The 24,002-nt window shown below is 44.5% G+C and overlaps 1 protein-coding gene and 1 long non-coding RNA gene across 2 annotated transcripts in view; one reads left to right on the top strand and one right to left on the bottom strand.

Annotated features, from left to right (window-relative positions):
- lrig1 (leucine-rich repeats and immunoglobulin-like domains 1) overlaps window positions 1-24,002 on the top strand; it is a 106,886-nt gene that overhangs the window by 67,344 nt on the left and 15,540 nt on the right. The window contains exons 8-13 of the mRNA XM_034167167.1: window positions 2,395-2,538; window positions 4,501-4,581; window positions 17,988-18,059; window positions 18,457-18,528; window positions 18,770-18,933; window positions 19,723-20,067. Of these exons, the coding sequence (XP_034023058.1) occupies window positions 2,395-2,538; window positions 4,501-4,581; window positions 17,988-18,059; window positions 18,457-18,528; window positions 18,770-18,933; window positions 19,723-20,067 (878 nt within the window). The remainder of the gene's footprint in view (window positions 1-2,394; window positions 2,539-4,500; window positions 4,582-17,987; window positions 18,060-18,456; window positions 18,529-18,769; window positions 18,934-19,722; window positions 20,068-24,002) is intronic.
- Window positions 12,194-23,994, bottom strand: LOC117507325. The gene is made up of 3 exons (XR_004559682.1): window positions 22,567-23,994; window positions 22,000-22,006; window positions 12,194-12,206 (listed from the first exon to the last, which is right to left on the bottom strand). It is a non-coding gene; the product is annotated as an uncharacterized LOC117507325 (long non-coding RNA).

The following is a 24,002-nucleotide window of genomic DNA, read 5'->3' as shown; positions in this document are numbered from 1 at the left end:
ATTGTTTCATAATAAAAGACGGCGGACCGATTAGAGCGTTATTTCAGAGCGTCAGTAACGACTCACCGATTATCGCCTCGTTTTCTGCTTGAAACGGCCCCATTTCTGCTTAAAACTGACTTTAGAATGATTTAAGAGCTTTTACCATTATCATCTGATGGTCAATCACATTATTCCCTTTGATTGCTTTGGGTGTAGAGAGTCAGACTCAGACGTGCTGCTGTGGTCCCAAATAACGCATTTGCAGTGAAGGCAGGGTGGATCAATTTTTAGGGGGGGAATGTTTGGTCTGCAACACCGGGTCAAAACTTTGTCTGAAAAAAATAAAAGCCTGTCTTAAATAAGCACCAGGCATTATGTGCATTAAAAAGATTATATTTGGTCAAGTCACTCTTTCTTCTAAGTCCGCTGTGGAGTGGTACCTTAAAATCCTAAAGCCTGATTTATGCTTCTCCAGCTCCGTAACTCCGTGGCCATATAATGACGTGTGTGTGACCCTTTTAATCTTCTCCATCACTTTTTTATGCAATTTGCCGCAGGAACAGTGGCTTTTTATGGATTATATGGATTGTATGTCCCTCACTGAGCTCCACTTCTTTATGCAATCATCAACATGATCTGCAATTCCCTCCATTGTAGGTCATCTCATTTGAGCATCTTTTTCTGACTTTGTGTCATAAAGTTGGTCATATTTGCTGACTTTTCTGACAAACATATTTGAATCATGATCAAAATGTAATCACTGCAAAAAACTGTTAAAATATGACATGAAGGAAGGAGTGAAACCAGAACAGCGACAAATCACAGCCCTTTGCAGTCTTCGTCATTTAGTAGGTGCGCGGGTTCACAGCCAAGCAGAGGGCTCTGATCTAAAGCAGTTTGGTTCGTCACACCCAAAAATATACGTGAAATTTAACATGATATTACAGTGGAGGCAACAAGCAGAATTTTGTTAATAATCACTGGCCTTGAATTACACCCTGCCTCGTTTAGGTGTTGGGTCTGAGCACGGTTAGAAAAAAATAAATGCTTGGGGTCTTTTAATCAAGGACATACTCTACCCACTTTCCTTGAATCGACTCGTGTCAGTGCGGAACATTTCTTACCTTGGTTACCGGATACATCCAGACTGCTTTGTCTGGTACATGCGAGGGGTGTTAATGGAAATGCATTGCCATCGGACAATGTGAGCGAAAAATCTGTTATACAAAATTTATTATATACAGTGTTTATTACATGGAAAACCATACAAAAGTATTGGGACTTTTGCTTTTGTCTGGTGAGTGCAAATATCTGATTTTACGATGACTGTTTAGGCGAGTTTTACTGTATGTATATGGCAGTGCTGTTATTGCTGCTCAATTGAGGCGTTGCTAACTGCGAGGTAGCCTGCAGGATCTGTGTCTACATTTGTTTATGTATTAAACTCAGGCGGATAAAGTGGTAGATGGGCTTAGTGTCTTTTCCTGCTTTCATGTCAGTTTGCTCTGTGTATCTTATTGCTGTTTCCTGTGCACATATCTGCATATGACAGATTGCTCCCTGCACCATCCACATATCTTCCTCCCGGTGCTGAACTGCTCAGCAGTTATATGATTTTTATTATGTTGGGTTATGATAACCCCACTGGCTGATAAAAGAGAGACTTTCTTTATGAGGAGCCAGTTATTGCATTCCCAGTAGACCAAGCTGAGCCGTCATCTAGGAGAATCTGTGCACACATGGCTGGTCAAGCAAACCTGCTGTCTGGCTTCAGAGACAGACTGTAAGGCCCAGAAAGAGGGCAATAAAATGCACAATGCTGCCTTTAACAAATGCTTCAAAGGTACCATTATGGAATTTATCGTAATTTATAATCAAAAATTATCATGCTTTATTATATAAACTGTGATTTTACCGCAGAAATGTCAATTCTAAAAAATTTCATTTCTAATCCAGTGTTCATTTTCAGTGTTCTCAAGAAAGTTGACTTGTTTTCAAAATGATTTTGGTGTTAAGATATTTTGAGGCTAAAATATGAGAATAATTATCATTATGGAAGTAATACTTTAGCTGCATGGGTAACAGTATATTCTCCTGAGGTTTATCACATGCTCAAAAAGGCTTATAAATCATGGTTGTAGATAGAGTATGTAAGGTTTTAGCTATGAGTTCTTCCTTCTCAAACTATTACACTCTCTCTAATGTCTGTTAAGTCCATTCTGTTAACATCTTGTGGTCAAGTAAAAAGACTGGAAAAACACATCACAGAGCAGCAACCAGACATTGAATATAATGATGCTGTGAGAAGCCTCAGTGTTCTGCCAGCCTGTCTTCTCCTTCTAGACCTCACACAGAACATCTTTCTTCCCTTCTCTATCTGCTTTTGTGGCTCCCTTTCTGTTTTATCTCCAGGAATCTGTCATACAACAACTTGACTCGTCTGGACGAAGGCAGTCTGGCTGTGCTTGGGGACCTTCACACCCTCCGTCTGGGCCACAACACCATCAGCCACATTACTGAGGGAGCATTCAAGGGCCTCAAAGCAGTATGCATCCTGTGAGTACACCCCCAAACTCGTAATACCAAGCCACAAACTGCCCCCAGCAGGACACCAATAATGGCTTTGGCTCAACTCTTAATAAGCTCACATGTGTCACTTGGGAACAGTGGAAGCTGAGATGTTTAATATATTTGTTTTCCCTTTGTGATATTTGATATTTAGGCTTATGTAATTCCCGCAGTTGACCTTAGAAGCTAGGGTTTGTTTACTTTTTGAGGTTGGCTGTTTTTTCAGCCAACCTTCTTTGTATTCATGATGTTGTGCGAGTTTACTTTTATGCAGTGTTCACACATCACCATCATCATAGCTTGAGTCCTCTTTGTGTTCCCTTTATCTGTTTTTGTTTTGAACATTGGTGTGCAAACATTAGGGCCTCTGTCTTGCCTGTCATGAGATTCTTCCATTCCTTTTCGAAGCCATAGAAAAAGGACAGAGATTTTTGTTCCTTGTGATTTATCTTTTTCACACAATGCCCAAACAAGCCTACAGAAAGAAAAACAAAATTGGGGGACAAATCCCAGAGAGAGGTTTTGGGGGTCTTGGTCTGTCACCAAGGACCCATTTAGCAGCGTTTCATCACAGTTGCAGAGCCAGACTAAGTAGCTGGGCCAGAACTCTCTGTCTCACAGTGGGGTGACGAGCCGTGTTGTATACAGGCCTCTTGTCATTGGCACTCATCGCACTGGATAACTAGTTACAAAGGGAAATAGAGGGTGGGACAGTGAGCTCAGCTTTTGAGAGGGGGCTCCAGGATTTTCTTGTCTTTTACTCGTTATTACTTTTTAGTCCCTGCTTATGTCCCTCGTTTGTCTTACGGGTGTTGTCAGTTTTTCAATACACCATCTCCAGATTTTGCATATTATTTCGCCACCTCTTTAATCACTAGTGCTCTCTGTCATTGAGGCAGACCTAATCTAATCAGTAGAGCAGAGGACGGCCGTAGCCCGCGCTCTGAAAAGGAGCTGGGGGAGCTTTAATTGGGCCTGCACTGCTGGTCAAGCTGGCATGGTGCTGGAGCCTGCATTGGGGTGTGAAAGTGCCAAACAAACCAGCCTACCCTCCAGTTCGGCCACGGGGGTTGTTGGCTCTTCAGGGCCCCCTTCTCTGTCCCCTGCTCCAGAGCCCCCACCGTTCACCTTGCTTTGACAAGGCCACATCCATTCACATTCAGCCAACCATAAAGAGAAGGAAATTGGCAGCCTCAGTCCAGTCCAGCAAAGTAAGCGGCCAGTGGAAGTTGAAAAGAAACAAATGGGCATAATCTATGATTGGAAATCACAGGAAGGAGGAGCAGCAGAGGGTGCTATTGTGGAGGTGGCAGAGGGTGTGACTCACCATTACTGTCAAAGGCATTTCTTAAGTTTGAAAGAAAGTCTGCCAATGGCTCAGATAAGTGTAGAACTGCTCTGACTTCACCAGGGAGATTGTTCTTTAGAAGAGGAAGCAGAAAGAATGGTATTCAACAAGTTTGGAAACTCCCAACATGCCCTCAGAGGAGCCTCTCTCTTCTTTCATTGAAACTATTGTGTCTTTGCTTGGCTCAGTTCTGTCCCAAACCTCATTCAGAGTCCTGACTTTGGTTTTGGTTGTGCAAAACCTGCCACCGTTGGATGAACAGATCAAACCGTCTGCCAATCCCTCTGTGTCATAATGAATCATACGTGTTTGCCTCAGCTGGATTTGTCTTCACACAAACAAACACATGCTCACATGCACACTCCTCCAGCGCTCCAAGGAAAGATTGTGCTTGGCTCGCAGAGCAGAGCGGCCAAAGGCCGGTTAAGGCCAGGTGCAAGGGGGGAGGAGGAGGGAGTGTGGGTGAGGAGGTAACCCGTGACTTCCAGACCAGCCTTTGCCAGGGCTGTGAAATGCTTCAGCGCTGGCAGACCGTATTCCTGTTGTCCTCCCTCCCCTCCTTCCATCACTCTTATCCCCCTCTTTTTTCTTATTCTCCACAGGGAGCTGGACCATAACGACATCTCTGGCACAATAGAGGACACCAACGGGGCTTTCTCTGGATTGGACAGTCTCAGCAAGCTGTGAGTGCCTCTTCTCTTTCTTTCTTTCTGCTTTTCTCTCTTCCTCTCCTTTGCCTCCTTCCATCCCCGTGTCTTGGACTGCCACTTATTGTGGGATTTTGTCTGCTGTTCATCAGAAACAGACAGCCAGGGAAATGGGAGCATGTTTTGCTCTTTTTCTTGCATCCAGACATTTCCCTCCCAATCCCAACTCACCCCTCACTGCCAGCTAAGTTTAGCTAGTCCATTTTAAGGCCACAGAGTTCAGCAGTTTGAGATATCCCCCCCCCCAGGACCCTACACTTCATTTGGAAAGGCAATGTTCACATTGAGTGATGACTGATGGAGCCCCTCGTCCTCATTTTTACAATCCATGTTCATGAAACATTCACGGACATTTCTTATCAATTTCAATCAATTTTTTTTTTATATAGCGCCAAATCACAACAAACAGTTGCCCCAAGGCGCTTTATATTGTAAGGCAAGGCCATACAATAATTATGTAAAACCCCAACGGTCAAAACGACCCCCTGTGAGCAAGCACTTGGCTACAGTGGGAAGGAAAAACTCCCTTTTAACAGGAAGAAACCTCCAGCAGAACCAGGCTCAGGGAGGGGCAGTCTTCTGCTGGGACTGGTTGGGGCTGAGGGAGAGAACCAGGAAAAAGACATGCTGTGGAGGGGAGCAGAGATCGATCACTAATGATTAAATGCAGAGTGGTGCATACAGAGCAAAAAGAGAAAGAAACAGTGCATCATGGGAACCCCCCAGCAGTCTACGTCTATAGCAGCATAACTAAGGGATGGTTCAGGGTCACCTGATCCAGCCCTAACTATAAGCTTTAGCAAAAAGGAAAGTTTTAAGCCTAATCTTAAAAGTAGAGAGGGTGTCTGTCTCCCTGATCTGACTTGGGAGCTGGTTCCACAGGAGAGGAGCCTGAAAGCTGAAGGCTCTGCCTCCCATTCTACTCTTACAAACCCTAGGAACTACAAGTAAGCCTGCAGTCTGAGAGCGAAGCGCTCTATTGGGGTGATATGGTACTACGAGGTCCCTAAGATAAGATGGGACCTGATTATTCAAAACCTTATAAGTAAGAAGAAGAATTTTAAATTCTATTCTAGAATTAACAGGAAGCCAATGAAGAGAGGCCAATATGGGTGAGATATGCTCTCTCCTTCTAGTCCCCGTCAGTACTCTAGCTGCAGCATTTTGAATTAACTGAAGGCTTTTTAGGGAACTTTTAGGACAACCTGATAATAATGAATTACAATAGTCCAGCCTAGAGGAAATAAATGCATGAATTAGTTTTTCAGCATCACTCTGAGACAAGACCTTTCTGATTTTAGAGATATTGCGTAAATGCAAAAAAGCAGTCCTACATATTTGTTTAATATGCGCTTTGAATGACATATCCTGATCAAAAATGACTCCAAGATTTCTCACAGTATTACTAGAGGTCAGGGTAATGCCATCCAGAGTAAGGATCTGGTTAGACACCATGTTTCTAAGATTTGTGGGGCCAAGTACAATAACTTCAGTTTTATCTGAGTTTAAAAGCAGGAAATTAGAGGTCATCCATGTCTTTATGTCTGTAAGACAATCCTGCAGTTTAGCTAATTGGTGTGTGTCCTCTGGCTTCATGGATAGATAAAGCTGGGTATCATCTGCGTAACAATGAAAATTTAAGCAATACCGTCTAATAATACTGCCTAAGGGAAGCATATATAAAGTGAATAAAATTGGTCCTAGCACAGAACCTTGTGGAACTCCATAATTAACTTTAGTCTGTGAAGAAGATTCCCCATTTACATGAACAAATTGTAATCTATTAGACAAATATGATTCAAACCACCGCAGCGCAGTGCCTTTAATACCTATGGCATGCTCTAATCTCTGTAATAAAATTTTATGGTCAACAGTATCAAAAGCAGCACTGAGGTCTAACAGAACAAGCACAGAGATGAGTCCACTGTCCGAGGCCATAAGAAGATCATTTGTAACCTTCACTAATGCTGTTTCTGTACTATGATGAATTCTAAAACCTGACTGAAACTCTTCAAATAGACCATTCCTCTGCAGATGATCAGTTAGCTGTTTTACAACTACCCTTTCAAGAATTTTTGAGAGAAAAGGAAGGTTGGAGATTGGCCTATAATTAGCTAAGATAGCTGGGTCAAGTGATGGCTTTTTAAGTAATGGTTTAATTACTGCCACCTTAAAAGCCTGTGGTATAGTAACTAACAAAGATAGATTGATCATATTTAAGATCGAAGCATTAAATAATGGTAGGGCTTCCTTGAGCAGCCTGGTAGGAATGGGGTCTAATAAACATGTTGATGGTTTGGATGAAGTAACTAATGAAAATAACTCAGACAGAACAATCGGAGAGAAAGAGTCTAACCAAATACCAGCATCACTGAAAGCAGCCAAAGATAACGATACGTCTTTGGGATGGTTATGAGTAATTTTTTCTCTAATAGTTAAAATTTTGTTAGCAAAGAAAGTCATGAAGTCATTACTAGTTAAAGTTAATGGAATACTCAGCTCAATAGAGCTCTGACTCTTTGTCAGCCTGGCTACAGTGCTGAAAAGAAACCTGGGGTTGTTCTTATTTTCTTCAATTAGTGATGAGTAGAAAGATGTCCTAGCTTTACGGAGGGCTTTTTTATAGAGCAACAGACTCTTTTTCCAGGCTAAGTGAAGATCTTCTAAATTAGTGAGACGCCATTTCCTCTCCAACTTAGGGGGTTATCTGCTTTAAGCTGCGAGTTTGTGAGTTATACCACGGAGTCAGGCACTTCTGATTTAAAGCTCTCTTTTTCAGAGGAGCTACAGCATCCAAAGTTGTCTTCAATGAGGATGTAAAACTATTGACGAGATACTCTATCTCCCTTACAGAGTTTAGGTAGCTACTCTGCACTGTGTTGTTATATGGCATTAGAGAACATAAAGAAGGAATCATATCCTTAAACCTAGTTACAGCGCTTTCTGAAAGACTTCTAGTGTAATGAAACTTATTCCCTACTGCTGGGTAGTCCATCAGAGTAAATGTAAATGTTATTATCCCTGAGAATTTTCCAATCTGGCTTTCATCTGATGATTTTTTTTTTTTTCCACAATAGCTTTATGTCCAGTGTGGCTTTGATATGCTGTGTGTGGGTCAGAAAGAAGATAGAGTCCATCTTCCTTTTTTTTTTGTTTAACTGCTTTTCATGTTTGCTTATCAAGAATTTCCATCAAGTCTGCCTGTAAAAGAGGTCAATGACAACTGGAACAGATATGGAGTTGCTGGCATTCAGCAGCTGTGTGCAATCATCAACCTGCAGGATGAAAAGATGATGTCCAGCCAAGATGGTTCCCAGTGTGTGCACTGCTAAAGAGAAAGAAGAGGAGAAAGAGAGCAACAAGGGGCTTTTCTTTGAGCTGGCAGGGGTTCGCTGCCCAATAGGCTTATTTCTATTTCTCTTCCAAGACTCTACTCCTCTCATCACTCTTTCCCAGCAACGGTTGTTAGGAACTGAGAGAGGGTGAAATTAAGGGCTGCATTCAGTCATCAACATCAAACACCTCACATGCCCCGCCCTCTGACCCTGCCCCTTTAGTCATGGCGTTGGCAGCAGGAACATGCTGCATCTCAATGCTGGCAAACAGAATTATGGGAAAAAGAGATGCCGAAAAAGACATCAAAGTCACCCCCTCACACACACACACACACACACACACACACACACACACACACACACACACACACACACACACACACACACACACACACACACACACACACACACACACACAAAAGAGAGATATGAGTGTTCTAAACTGGTACAGTAGATTTTAGCTTTAGATTTTAGGGGAAGGTAAAATAGCACTTGACCATAAAGAGCTGAAACAATGCTTGTGGAAATTATTTTATTTACTTCAGACAGTGCTAAGGGCCCCTTCACACATAACACAACTGAAGCCAACTGGCGCATGAAGGAGGAACTGCATGCCACTCGTGAAAAATCAGAGCTGCCTCAAACACCTTGCCTACAGCTGTCGTCACAACCATCCGTGCACACAAGTGGCCAAAATACAGTGAATGCCCTGCGAATGCCCATTCGATGCCTCTCTCGGCAGGTGTCGGCCAAATTCCAGGTGGCACACATGAACATCTAACACTGCTTGCCGGGCACTTAGAAAAGGCGGGGCTAAATAGCAACAGCTGTTGAGACCTCTTGACCCGCGACTCACAGCTGGAAAGTACATAACATGTTTTGAAGGACATGACCTTACAACTCTACGCCATGAGGTGTGTGCGTGTGCTTGCTGTCCTCACATCGAACTACATAAAAACATATATCGCTTTTGACACGGGCTTGAGCGGCCAGTCTGCGCACACACCGGCAGGCTGTCCCATGTGAAAGTACCATCTGATCATGTGACCTGAATGTCACGTCACCCACATGAGCTATGGTCCATATGACGCGATGTCTCTCCTTCTGCGCGCTGCTGGCTGGAGATGCCGGGCCAGCAGATGGACATGATGGACAGATGGACATGATAAGCGCGCACTGCGTCATTCATGTCATTTCATGACTGCACGTCTATGACCATGGGTCATCTACAGAGGAACAGAAGGTTCATACTTGTATTGTCCGCTCCATAAGGGGGATTCAACATATTGCAGTTTTTTTTATTGTGTGTGTGTGTGTGTGTTTTTTTTCCCACAACAGCGACGTCCACGGACAAAGCTGGGCGTGTCCCCCTGTGACCTGCAACTATTCAGATATCTGTACTCGCAAGTCACAGCCGGGGAACACCTGTAGTGGCTGATAGAATATGGCATCACATAACTACACCGTGTAGCGTGGACGTCAGCGTGCTGCCATCACGTGGGAATAAGTTAAAACATATCGCTTCAGCTGACCATCAGCGCACCACAGTGCTGGTGAATATCGTGCCATGCTGAGAATCACCACTAGGCCTGTGTCACTGCAGGATTTCAATTGTAATAATTAAAACACATATCACATTTGCAGTGCGGTCACCAGCGGAACACTGCGCGCTGGATACGCCATGCCGGTTGATGCGTTAATGAGAGCTGGCTCTTCATGTGATGAGAGCCCGGCTGATGTCTTCATGAGAGGGATGCATGCTTGCACTGTGTTTGTGCGCATAAACACGAGCGTGCACAAAACTGTTGCTGGGGTATCGTGCACGCCTGTCTGACCATGTGTCCTTCCGATAGCAGGCAGAATGTTTCGCGGTTCCCCATTTCATTTTTGGTTTGCGGAATTTATTCTGGTTTCTGTCTTTCGTGTTATGTGTGAAAGGGGCCCTAAGCAACAAATGGTCAAAACATACATAAAATGTTTTCAATTACTTATGCAGTATAACCCTCTGATCTCCTATGAATAGTAGGCTTGGGACTATTATATATTGCTAAATACACAACCTTTATGTCTCAAAGCTAATGTTAAGTACTGTATGGCTGTAAACAATGCTGTGTACATATATGTTGTGTGTGTGTGTATATATATATATATATATATATATATATATATATATATATATATATATATTACAGTGTGGTAAAAAAGTATTTAATCAGTCCCTGATTGTGCTAGTTCTCCTACTTACAAAGATGAGAGAGGTCTGTAATTTTCAACATAGGTACACTTCAACAATGAGAGACAAAATGAGAAAAAAAAATCCAGAAAATCACATTGTAGGATTTTTTTAATAATTAATTTGTAAATTATGGTGGAAAATAAGTATTTGGTCACCCACAAACAAGCAAGATTTCTGGCTCTCACAGACCTGTAACTTTTTCTTTAATAAGCTCTTCTGTCCTCCACCTGTTACCTGTATTAATGGCACCTGTTTGAATTCGTTATCTGTATAAAAGACACTTTTCCACAGCCTCAAACTGTCAGACTCCAAACTCAACCATGGCCAAGACCAAAGAGCTGTTGAAGGACACCAGGAAGAAAATTGTAGATGTGCGCCACGCTGGGAAGAGTGAATCTACAATAGTCAAGCAGGTTGGTGTGAATAAATCAACTGTGGGAGCAATTGTAAGAAAATGGAAGACATATAAGACCATTGATAATATCCCTCGATCTGGGGCTCCACGCAAGATGTCATCCTGTGGGGTCAAAATGATCAAGAGAACGGTGAACAAAAATCCCAGAACTAGACGGAGGGACCTGATGAATGACCTGCAGAGAGCTGGGACCAAAGTAGCAAAGGCTACACACTACGCAGAGAGGGACTCAAATCCTGCAGTGCCAGGCGTGCCCCCCTGCTTAAGCCAATACATGTCCAGGCCCATCTGAAGTTTGAAAGAGCATATGGATGATCCAGAAGAGGATTGGGAGAATATCATGTAGTCAGATGAAACCAAAATAGAACATTTTGGTAAAAACTCAACTTGTGTTTGGAGGAAGAAGAATGCTGAGTTGCATTCCAAGAACACCATATCTACTGTGAAGCATGGGAGTGGAAACATCATGCTTTGGGGCTGTTTTTCTGCAAAGGGGACAAGATGACTGATCCGTGTTAAGGGAAAAATAAACTGGGCCATGTATCGTGAGATTTTAAGCCAAAACTTCCTTCCATCAGTGAGAGCATTGAAGATGTAACGTGGCTGGGTCTTCCAGCATGACAATGATCCCAAGCACACCGCTCAGGCAACGAAGGAGTGGCTCCGTAAAAAGCATTTCAAGGTCCTGGAGTGGCCAAGCCAGTCTCCAGACCTCAACCCCATGGAAAATTTGTTAAGTGAGTTGAAAGTCCGTGTTGCCCAGCGACAGCCCCAAAACATCACTGCTATACAGGAGATCTGCATGGAGGAATGGGCCAAAATAGCAGCTACAGTGTGTGCAAACCTGGTGAAGACTTACAGGAAATGTTTGACCTCTGTCATTGCCAACAAAGGTTATGTTACAAAGTATTGAGTTGAATTTTTGTTATTGACCAAATACTTATTTTCCACCATAATTTACAAATACATTTTTTAAAAATCCTACAATGTGATTTCCTGGATTTTTTTTCTCATGTTGTCTCTCACAGTTGAAGTGTATCTATGATGAAAATTACAGACCTCTCTCATCTTTCTAAGTAGGAGAACTTGCACAATCAGGGACTGGCTATATACTTGATACACATATATACTACTATATATGTATATCAAGCCAAGTGGCCTCTGTGTACGTGTATGCATGTGTATGTCTTTGATCACGGAGAAACTGGAGAGCTGACAATTTGCTGTTTGGTATGCTTATGTGTCTTCAGTCAAGGATGAATGCAGCTAAAACAGAAAGTTGATAAGACTAATATTTTTGGAGAAATTAGGGATAATAGGTAACAACAGTGAACAATGAACATTGATATCACCATGAATCAGTCCCTGGTAACCACACAAGCTCTGAACAAAGGAAATATCTCAGCCTTGCCAGTTGTAAAACGTGACATCAATTTTCATTTCAAATCATTATAGAAACTTTGTATAATTTATTACCACCCTTGAAAAATGTCAGCGACCATTTTTATAAACACTTCTCAATGTAGAACCCATGGATCCCCACAGGTGACAAGCTACCTTGACGTGTGTACGTGTGTATATATATATATATATATATATATACCACATACACACACTTGATTTTAAGGGATGGCCACAGAGAAAGAGTGATCTGGATTATGCAACAGATTTGGTCTGACAAGCTTCTGTGAATGATTTAAGAATGGTTCCTTCTACTGGTTCTGAAGTAGTACCCAAATGGATTTCAGGCAGAGCATAAGCCCCCTTCTCTCCTCACAGAGAAAATGAGCTCAAATAAATGTAATTGAATTTTATGCATCTCTGTTTCAGTAAATCACAGTCAGATCTGATTACTCGGTTATGAAAATAATTGATAGCTGCAGCCCCACATCCCACCCTCAAACAAAGCCTTTAATCTGCAACTACACACATTAGAATCCCTTTCACATCCACACTATAATATTATGACTGCACATAATAAACAAAAACATTTTTAAAAAGCTTTGCGGCCTTTATCCTGGTGATCAATTGTCAAAGTTTGTTCACAAGATTTTTCCCTGCTGACACCAACTCCTTCATTAGTTCCTTATTTGTGATTCACTGGTTATGTTGGCTCCTGTGGGTTCACCACCTGCAGAGGGGGCCATGGGGTTCGGGTGCAGAGAGGATTGGGTGGCGGTTGAGGGTGGGTGGCCCGGTGGCCCGGTCCATGCTCACAGCCCCTGGCTGTTGGGACGTGGAATGTCACCTCGCTGGGGGGAAGGAGCCTGAGCTTGTGCAGGAGGTTGAGAGATACCGACTAGAGATAGTCGGGCTCACCTCCACGCACAGCTTGGGCTCTGGTACCCAACTCCTGGAGAGGGGCTGGACGCTTCATTTTTCTGGCGTTGCCCACGGGGAGAGGCGGAGAGCTGGGGTCGCATTGCTTATTGCTCCCCAGCTCAGTCGCCATGTGTTGGAGTTCACGCTGGTGAACGAGAGGGTCGCGTCCCTACGCCTTCGGGTCGGGGACAGGTCTCTCACCGTTGTCTCGGCCTACGGGCCGAGCAGCAGTGCAGAGTACCTGACCTTCCTGGAGTCCCTGGGAGGGGTACTAGATAGCGCTCCGACTGGGGACTCCATTGTTCTCCTGGGGGATTTCAACGCCCATGTGGGCGGCGACAGTGAGACCTGGAGGGGGGTGATCGGGAAGCACGGCTTCCCCAATCTGAACCCAAGTGGTGTTCAGTTGTTGGACTTCTGTGCTAGTCGCAGTTTGTCCATCATGAACACCATGTTCGAACACAAGGGTGTCCATAAGTGCATGTGGCAACAGGACACCCTGAGCCGGAGGTCGATGATCGACTTTGTAGTCATATCATCTGACCTTCAGCCATGTGTCTCGGACACTCGAGTGAAGAGAGGGGCAGAGCTGTCGACCGATCACCATCTGGTGGTGAGTTGGATCCGCTGGGAGGGGAGGAAGCCGGTCAGACCTGGCAGGCCCAAACATATCGTGAGGGTCTGCTGGGAACGACTGGCGGAACCCTCTGTCAGCGAGGTCTTCAACTCCCACCTCCGGGACAGCTTCTCCCAGATCCCAGGGGAGGTTGGAGACATGGAGTCCAAGTGGACCATGTTCTCCACCTCCGTTGTCGATGCGGCCGCTCGTAGCTGTGGTCACAAGGTCTCTGGTGCCTGTCGCGGCGGCAATCCTTGAACCCGGTGGTGGACACCGGAAGTAAGGGATGCCATCAAGCTGAAGAAGGAGTCCTACTTATCTTTGTTGGTAGGTGGGACCCCAGAGGCAGCTGACAGGTACCGGCAGGCCAAGTGCGCCGCAGCCCGTGCGGTCGCAGAGGCAAAAACTCGGGTCTGGGAGGAGTTCGGGGAGGCCATGGAGGAGGACTATCGGTCGGCCTCAAAGAGATTCTGGCAAACCGTCCGACGCCTCAGGAGGCGGAAGCAGCTCTCCACCAACACTGTTTATGGTGCGGGTGGGGAGCTGTTGACCCTGACTGGGGATGTTGTCGGGCGGTGGAAGGAGTACTTCGAGGATCTCCTCAATCCCATCGTCACGTCTTCCGAGGAGGAAGCAGAGACTGGGGACTCAGAGGCGGACTCATCCATTACCCAGGCCGAAGTCACCGAGGTGGTTAGAAAGCTCCTCGGTGGCAAGGCTCCTGGAGTGGATAAAGTCCGTCCTGAGTACCTTAAGTCTCTGGATGTTGTGGGACTGTCTTGGCTGACACGCCTCTGCAACATTGCGTGGCGATCGGGGACAGTGCCTCTGGATTGGCAGACCGGGGTGGTGGTCCCTCTGTTTAAGAAGGGGGACCGGAGGGTGTGTTCCAACTATAAGGGGATCACACTCCTCAGCCTCCCCGGTAAGGTCTATTCCAGAGTACTGGAGAGGAGAATTCGACCGATGGTCGAACCTCGGATTCAGGAGGAGCAGTGCGGTTTTCGTCCTGGTCACGGCACACTGGACCAGCTCTACACGCTCCATCGGGTGCTCGAGGGATCATGGGAGTTTGCCCAACCAGTCCACATGTGTTTTGTGGATCTGGAGAAGGCGTTTGACCGTGTCCCTCCCTGTGGGGAGTGCTCTGGGAGTACGGGGTCCTGGGTCCTGCTAAGGGCTATCCGGTCCCTGTACGACCCCAGCAGGAGCTTGGTTCACATTGCCGGTAGTAAGTCAAACCTGTTTCCAGTGCACGTTGGCCTCCGCCAGGGCTGCCCTTTGTTACCGGTTCTGTTCATTATTTTTATGGACAGAATTTCTAGGCGCAGCCAGGGTGTAGAGGGGGTCTGGTTTGGGAACCACAGAATCTCGTCTCTGCTGTTTGCGGACGATGTGGTTCTGTTGGCTTCATCAAATCAGGACCTTCAGCGTGCACTGGGGCGGTTTGCAGCCGAGTGTGAAGTGTCCGGGATGAAAATCAGCACCTCTAAATCCGAGGCCATGGTTCTCAACCGGCAAAAGGTGCTTTGCCCTCTTCAGGTCAGTGGAGTGTCCTTGCCTCAAGTGGAGTTGTTTAAGTATTTCGGGGTCTTGTTTACGAGTGAGGGACGGATGGAGCGTGAGATCGATAGACGGATCGGTGCAGCATCTGAGTGATGCGGTCGCTGTATCGGACCGTTGTGGTGAAGAGAGAGCTGAGTAGGGGGGCAAAGCTCTCGATTTAACGATCGATCTACATTCCGATCCTCACCTATGGTCATGAGATTTGGCTCATGACCGAAAGAACAAGATCGCGAGTACAAGCGGCCGAGATGAGTTTCCTCCGCAGGGTGGCTGGGCGCTCCCTTAGAGATAGGGTGAGGAGCTTGGTCTCTCTGGAGGAGCTCGGATTCGAGCCGCTGCTCCTCCACGTCGAAAGGAGTCAGTTGAGGTGGCTCGGGCATCTTTTCCGGATGCCCCCTGGACGCTTCACTGGAGAGGTGTTCCGGGCACGTCCCATTGGGAGGAGGTCCCGGGGAAGACCCAGGACACGCTGGAGGGACTACATCTCTCGGCTGGCTTGGGAACGTCTTGGGGTTCCCCCGGAGGAGCTGGGGGAGGTGTGTGTGGATCGGGAGGTCTGGGCGGCTTTGCTTGAGCTGCTGCCCCCGCGACCTGACTCCTGATAAAGCGGAAGAAAATGGATGGATGGATGGATGGTTCTGTTGGACCTTTTGAAGTTCATTAATTCCTCCTTCTTTGATATGTGTATGTTTTAGTATGGTCCCAAGCTTGTCATATTTTTGTAAAATATATTGTACAGTAGGGGTTGGAGAACTTCAGATTTTATCCACAAATTAATTAATTAATTCATTAATACATGTCTTTGACAGAAATAAGCAAAAGCAACAACGTATTGCAACTCAGCAGCAGCAACAATACTTGTTCCCCTTCAGTGCAAAAGAAGAACCAACACTGAAAAATCAGGAAAAGAGAAAATAATCTCATACTGCAAAACTGACAGCCAGACCTTTGTGTGTGTGTGTGTGTGTGTGTGAAATGCATTTTTTCAGAAGGAACTGCAGGATATGCAGCGTGCTTCTACCTGCTACCATGTCTGCCACACTAAATACTATGATGCGCCATTGTGCGCATATAGAAGGAATTGGAAGGTGCTGACTCGAGGTGTTAGAGAGTGTATGTTATAACTCACTGAACACGCATCGTTCGATGAAATGGAGTGTTTGCAGCTGAGGAATGTGAGGGGCTTTTTTAGCCAAAGTATGTGTAAACTTAGTCTCCAGCTGTAATTAGTTACTTGACCTAACTATGGTTCTGTTACATGGTCTGTAGTTTTATAACAGACTTTTTTCAGTGAAGTTATAATTTTTCTTTGAGGAGTGAAATGTGAATATCACTGTCATCCTGTATTTGTGTTCATGTATGAATGGTGGATTTAGAGAACATTCCTTCACCAGGCAGCCCCGGTTTGTACAGGTACATGCCTGAAAGTACCTTGAGTGGCACCATCGAGGTGTGAATGTGTGTATGTGGATAGGATATGCCCTAAAGCTGGGCTTACACGGTGCGAGTTTTGGCCCTTTTTCAGCCGAATTTTCACTCGTGTGAGAATTTTTTGGATCGTGCCGAGTTTCAGCTTAATCGCTCGTCCTGCATCGTGTAGTATACATGGAGTACTGAGCTGCGTTTAACCTCGCACGACCTGTCCCGATCGGCAATCGTATGGTCGGATGAAAATCAAACCTGTTTGATATTCTGGTTGGGCGTGATGAGGGTATCGCGCTGTTGAAGCAGCGCGACAAGCATCCAACCTTTCGCACTGTGCATGTGCAACCACCGATGCGGAATTAGAGAGAGCATCAACAGTGATCATCTCTTTGGGAGAGCAGCTTCTGTTTCTTTTTCCCCCTTTCTTCAACTCATGTAAAGTCTTGTATTGTTTTGTTTTTTAACTTTGATGTCTCCCATCGAGAGTTTTTTGTAAAAATAAGAAATGTAAATAAAGTTTGAAAAAGTTTTTTTAAAAAAGCTTCTGTTTACGTTTTGCTTCTGGAAACATGAGTCCAACGTGTTAGTTTTTAACGTACAATGTGAGCAGTCAGATCGCATCAGACCATCAGGCCATATAGTGTGAGAACATAAATCGTGCGCTCTGTACTTTTACACCGTGCGGTTTTGTTGCACAGTTTGAGCTGGAGCCGAGTACAGCGATTGAAACTATCGTACAGTGTCTGCCCAGCTTAAGAAGACAAGTGGTCTCTGCTAAACTTACTTGTTAAGCTCCTTCTTTCTTTGAAACGCAACCAAAAAAGTTACACATTGCTGTTCCTGTGACAAGACTCTTGTTTGCACGTACATGCGGATGCACTAGAACACTGGAGTCTTCGTTGTGGAGCACCCAGCCGTGTCTCCTCTTCTTGTGAAGCAAAGGATAGAAGAACGGGAGTTGGGCAGGGAGGTTGCTGGGGGTTGAAGGTGGAAGAGATTAGGGTCCTGAATCAGTAGATGCAACTCACCTTGGTTTGAAACAGGCTTGTCAAGCACACACGCACACACACACACACGTTTGCACATATGTACTTACAACCTTCGCTGTACCCAGCAGGCGAATGGAACTTCCCTGATTGAAGTTAGCCGATATCTCCCACCCCCACTCCCACCCTAAACCATCTTGCCCGGTCATTGCTGTTAAATTCTAATAAAGATAAAAGTGTTCTTTGAAGAGGAGCACAGAGGCCAGGTGCCCCCAAACCCATCCAAACTTGCTCACCCTTCCTTCTAGCTAATCTCCACACAGTTCAGATTTCCAATACCGCAATCCTCTCGCTCTTATCAGAGTCAGCTTTGCTAATTGTGTCTCTCTCTCTCTCTCTCACACCATTTCTCACTCTCTTCCCTTCCTGCACCCTCTCTTTTTCATCTATCGACACCTTTCATGTTTGGAAATGGCAGGACTCTGTTTGGAAACAAGATCAAGTCGGTGGCCAAGAAAGCCTTCTCTGGCCTGGAGACCCTGGAACACCTGTGAGTATCCCACAATGCCTCACTGCCCCTCACAGCCAGGGAGTGAGGGGGTGGAGTGGACAGCATTTGCCAAAAGTAACTGGCAGAGACGAGGCTGCTAGCAATTTAATAGCGTCTTTGTAAAAGGAGAAGACAGGCCCAGCTGTTTCTCTCTTGTTAGCCTTGGACAACCTCAACTTTGGCCTTTTTTTAAAAAAAAGCTATGCAGCATATGGTCAGGAACAAAGAAGAACTGCAGTTCTGTCTGCGTTTTCACACAAATTTGTCAAACAACTGAAGGACTGGCATGCATGTGCCTAGGTGTGTGTATCTTGTTCATAAGTGAGATCTTTCTGAATGAACACTTTATATGTGTATGTTTGTCATGGCTGATGAGACATCATGTAATGTCTCTCAGGAACTTGGGAGAGAATGCAATTCGTTCCATCCAACCTGATGCCTTCAGCAGGATGAAGAACCTCAAAACCCTGTGAGTTATATTGATTCATTTACACAGAAACTCTCACACACAGGGAAATGTGTGCACACAAACCCACAGATACAAAAGTAGCCAGCAACAGATACACACCCACACATGCCTGATGTTGAATTCCACAGTTACTCAGCCAGCCACACACATTCTCCTACTGCGTTGTTTCTCTCAGTGTGGAAAATGCTGTTCTCAAAATGCCACATACAGTACCTGAACATATTCGTCATGTCCTCTGCAGAGTCATTCAGAGTGACAGTTTCCTGTGTGACTGCCAGCTGCACTGGCTGCCGCAGTGGGTGGTGACACGAGGTTTGCAAAGTGGAGTTAATGCAACCTGTGCCCACCCAGAGAACCTTAAGGGCACCAGCATCTTCCAGGCTCCACCCGGGAGCTTTGTTTGTGGTGAGTTGTATGTTTGAAGAGACATTTTGTGGAACAGATGGACCATATTGACATCTTGGACCTGCTCCCTTATTTACATGGTTGAACACATTTGTTTTCATTCATTCACTTACTTTCTGCTGCCTGGATTAGGAAGACCAGGGTCTCCTTCTGGAGCCAATCTGGATGGGTGGGGGAGTGGGGGGTTGGCTGAGGAGAAGCTTGCAGGCAAGTGCCTGGTGACTAGGCCTGTAGTCACGTGGCTGGGTCAGGCACAGCCCAAAGAAACAACATGGTGTCTCCTCTCAGCCCAATCTCACGGTATTTTGTGATTGCATCACAAAAAGTAAATGAATTTTACTTTGTGACACCATCAAGAAAAGCTCCACATTTTTGTGATAAGGAGTACAAATTCATTTAATAATAGTTTCATGAAATACAGGGTGACGCAGGGGCTCTGTGGGGGTTATGGGTAGGGTTAGAGGAAGGGAGAGGGTTATGGTTTGGGGAAGGGGAAGGGTTAGAAATATTAAAAAATAGTGACACAAAAATGTGACTTATTTTGTGACGGGAGCACGAATAAAGCAAGAGACTGGGCCTCTATGTAGACTCACCACCCACAATGAGAGGAAGGAAGGGTCTGGTGGAAGTTGCTAATGGAGGCTTCTGGATGATTTATTTGCTTCTTTTGCATCCTTGATGCACAGAGCAACACAAGCAGAGCTCTAGCCAGGAACCATTTGTCCTGTTGTCTTCAGTTTATTGATGTGATTTCTTCTTTTTTTTTCTCCATCCCACCATTGCTCCCAGATGACTTTCCAAAGCCACAGATCACAGTGCAGCCAGAAACAATGGTGACAGTTCTTGGGAATGATGTCCGTCTCACATGTACAGTTGCAAGCAGCAGCTCCTCCCCTATGACCTTTGCATGGCGTAAGGACCAGGAACTGCTTCGGGACGCCAAGATTGAGAACTATGCTCATGTGCGTGCCCACCAACAAGGCACCACGACTGAAGCAGTGGGTGGTATAATGGAGTACACCACAATCCTGCACTTGCAGCATGTCACCTTTGCCCATGAGGGGCGTTACCAATGCGTCATCACCAACCACTTTGGCTCCACCTACTCCAGCAAGGCCCGCCTCATTGTTAACGGTAAGATGCATAATTTGGTAAACTGGAATAACGCACGACCCCGGTTTCATAAAGCGTCATAAAGCGTCAGTCAAATCTTTTACTCTACTAAGCTTACTTAATCGGCTAAGGTTAGTTGCCCAACATTAAATGTCTAATCTACATTTCACATCGATGGCTAAACTTGTAGATTAATCGTGTTACGTTAGTCAATGATTTTCATGGCCACAGCGGCCTCACAAGCGCTGTCTCCAAGAAACGCCTCCAGTGCATGGCAGTTTTGTTCACTTCCCGGTTGGTCCGTCTGCTACAAACATGGCGGAGTCAGCCACAGCAGAGGAGAAGCGCTCCTGACCTCAACATCCGTAAACATCTCCAATGGATTATTCTGGCCCCGGAACACGCACTCCTGCCGCAAGTCTCCTTCCTCAAGTGGTGGTACATGATAGCCACCTTTTTGGAGATAAGACACTCAAGTTTTGTCAACTAAAATAAGATTAGCCTCCTCTGTACCAGACTAAAAGCTTTAGTTGTGTGTGAAAAGATGAATCGACAAAGTGAGTTTAGTCCACTAAACAACATTTGACTGCTTTATGAAACCGGTGTCGCAGACTGAACAGTCCACCCCTAAAAATTGGTCCATCCTGCCTTCATTGCGCATGCGTCATTTCTGAGCTCAGCAGCTCGTCTTGAGTCTGACTCTCTACACTCAAAGCGATGAAATGGAATAATGTGATTATTAACCATCAGATGACAAAGTAAAACCTCTTAAATCATTCTAAAGTCGGTTTTAAGCAGAAACAAGGCCGTTTTAAGCAGAACGATGTGATAATCGGTGAGTCGTTACTGGCGCTCCAAAATGACGTAAGTGCAGCAGCAGCACATGTCAGACTCAGATGTGCTGTGGTGCTCTGATCGCTACCCCCATCTTTTGTTATGAAATAATGCTGAATTTATGTAGAAATGATTGATTGAACTGTGGCTGACGCTCAGAAATGACGCTGCTGACCGCTCCAAAATGACACATGCGCAGTGAAGGCAGAGCGGACGGATTTTTAGGGGGAGGTCGTTTGGTGGGTGACACCAGGCCCTGAGCTCACAGTGTAAAAAAAAAAAAAAAGTTTAAAAGTTCCTGAAGCCAGCCTTTTTCCAGATCAGACACAAAATATCAGTGCGTGCATTTCAGGTCAGGCTTTTCCTCCAAATCTCTGAGGATGGATGTTAGTAAAACAGCCGGTCTACTCTGCCTGTTTATCTTAATTCATCCCAGGTGTTGCAAAATGTATCCACTAGTTTTTGCATAAACAGACAAATTCATATCAGATGCAAAAATTCAATGGTGGCACTAAATACAGAATGGAAACAGAAGAAAACAAATGAGTTTTTGTTGATCCACAGGATCAATATTAGATCAGTATTATCATTATAAATCTGTTAAGAGATAAGCAGGAGCTACTCTCTGTTTTTGTGATTAACTAATCTTAATTTCAGTTTCAGTCCTATTTCACGGTGCAGTGGCTGGGTTTTGAGACCATGTAGAGTTCTTTTATTTCACTTGAATAAAGACTTCAGTCTCTTGCTCTCCCTCTCTTACTCCCAGGATGCTATTTGGAACAAATTGATTTAGCTGCATGTTAGCATATCTTTCTGTGCTGTCACTCTTCTTTGCTAATACAACTTATTTTTCCCTTCTAGCACTGTGGCGAATGCGTTGAAAATCCCAAATAAAAAGATGTGTAAATCATATAGTCTTTATGAATTACGAATCTTCTCATTTTAAAGGCAAAGTTTTATATTCAAAGCTATAAATACTCACTCATCTTCAACCGCTTACTCCAGTTAAGGGTCACGGGTGGCTGGAGCCTATCCCAGCAGTCACAAGGCATGAGGTATGGTATTTATTTATTTTATTATTATTTATTTACTTATTTAGTTAATGTAGCACCAAATCACAACAAAGCTGCCTCAAGGCACTTCACACAACTAAAGTCTGACCTTACCAATCCCTAGAGCAACCACACAGGTGACAGTGATAAAGAAAAACTCCCTCTGACGATTGAGGAAGGAACCTCAAACAGACCAGACTCAAGGGGGTGACCCATTGCTTAGGCCTTTCTAACAGTTCCAAGATTTTGCAAAGTTTTACAAAACAGAGCATAACAACAAAAGATGAATTTGATGAGAAGTCCATGCAGGCATTCAATCACAGGCAGGACTCGTCCATCATGTCATTCAGTGGACCTGTTCCAGCTGCAGAGTCTGTTCCACGTTCCACGTAGGTTTCAGAAATTATGCAGTCGTCATACAGCACATGATGTCATTTGCACCTCGGACAGAGAGAAAAAAGCAGAATCAGTTGGCCACAAAAACTACACCTAATGTAAAACTCATCAGCATTAAGTAACAGGAAAGCAGAGAAAATTATCGCCGGCTGCTAGCCCTAAACTTCACTAACAGACCCAGAATTTAGATAAACTTGAAGTACACCCTGGACAGGACGCCAATCTGTCAGAGGGCCACATATTCACACCCGCGCATTCACCCACAGACAATTTAAAGTTTCCAATCCACCTTACCTGCATGTCTTCAGATGTGGGAGGAAGCCCGAGCACCCAGAGGGAACTCACACAAACACGGGGAGAACATGCAGACTCCACACAGAAAGGCCACAGGTGGGAATCAATCCCATTCTTGCTGAGGCAGCAGTGCTAACCACTATTCCACTGTGCTGCCTGCTGTAAATACTGTCTTCCAAAAAAACAAATTAATCCCTCTAACTGTTATTAAAGAAATACAACTAAATTATACGTAAATTAATATTTAAAATATAATTGAACTCCATTGAGTATTTCTCATTATTTGCACACAAGCTGTTAAAATTGTAATCCTTCACGTTATTATGTTTTTAGAGTGTGTATTTTAATTTATTCCAATCATCCTCCAGGCAAACGTTTTGTGCTCTTGTTTGTAGATAAGGTGTACTACTTGTTTGTTTTAATACAGTTTCATGTCTCAGGAGATGAGTGATTCTCACGATACTATGACACCAACACTTGGCAACCATTTGTAAACAGAAAACAAGTTGGCTAATGTCTCCATTAGTGCAGGAAAAAGCAAGGTGACAAATACAGAATGTGTTGTCAGCTGTGACTGGTGAAGGGAGTTGCTCAGCTTGTATCATTTTTGCTGTAACATCAGCTAGAAGTGGAATGTTTTTTAGTATTCACAGTTAGTCTACAGCTACATGCTGACCTAGCTTTCTGATTCTCTGTTGGATTGTCAGTTTTTTTTTTTTTTTTTTTTGCTACGCTACCAGAAAAAAAGTTTCCACTAAGGAAAGCCCCATTCTGATAAATTCAAGCTGACTGGGTTCAAATTTTAGCTGTTACCACTGTGCTTCAAAGCAATTTGTTTGTAGTCTTCTGACCTATTGTCTGTGGCATCAGCAGCCCAACTAATCAATAATGAAATTCATTGACATCGATTGTATAATCAGTTTTATTGATTATTTATTAAGCCCCAGTGACTGCAACTCCACAACTGACCTTTAGCCTCATCTTTTCTTTTTAGCTTCATGTACATTAGGATGTGCACTTGTGCAGATGTTGGTGTGGTGTAATCATTAATGCAGAGACCCCGAGTCATTCAAAGGGTCAGCGGTAAACTTTGCATGAGGACAGTTTATGGCTGCACGTTTGCTAATTCAAACAGAAAAGCTGAGAAAATATGGATCTGAATGAGCAGCACTGTATTTCTAACGCCTTTTGTGGTTCTTAACTCAAAACCTACTCTAGCAGACATGTTTGTCAGCTTGCTGGTGTCATAGTGTAGAAATCCACAAGGTTATCTTTGACTCTTAACTCTCCCAAATCTACATTGTAATGACTACAGACGTTCTTGCTGTTTGGCCATCCTGTCTTGAAAGAAACTCTGACTTTGTATCTCGTTTGTTCACA

Source organism: Thalassophryne amazonica, chromosome 3, assembly GCF_902500255.1.
Source record: "Thalassophryne amazonica chromosome 3, fThaAma1.1, whole genome shotgun sequence".
Taxonomy (NCBI): domain Eukaryota; kingdom Metazoa; phylum Chordata; class Actinopteri; order Batrachoidiformes; family Batrachoididae; genus Thalassophryne; species Thalassophryne amazonica.
This window is presented reverse-complemented; position numbering and strand designations above follow the sequence as displayed.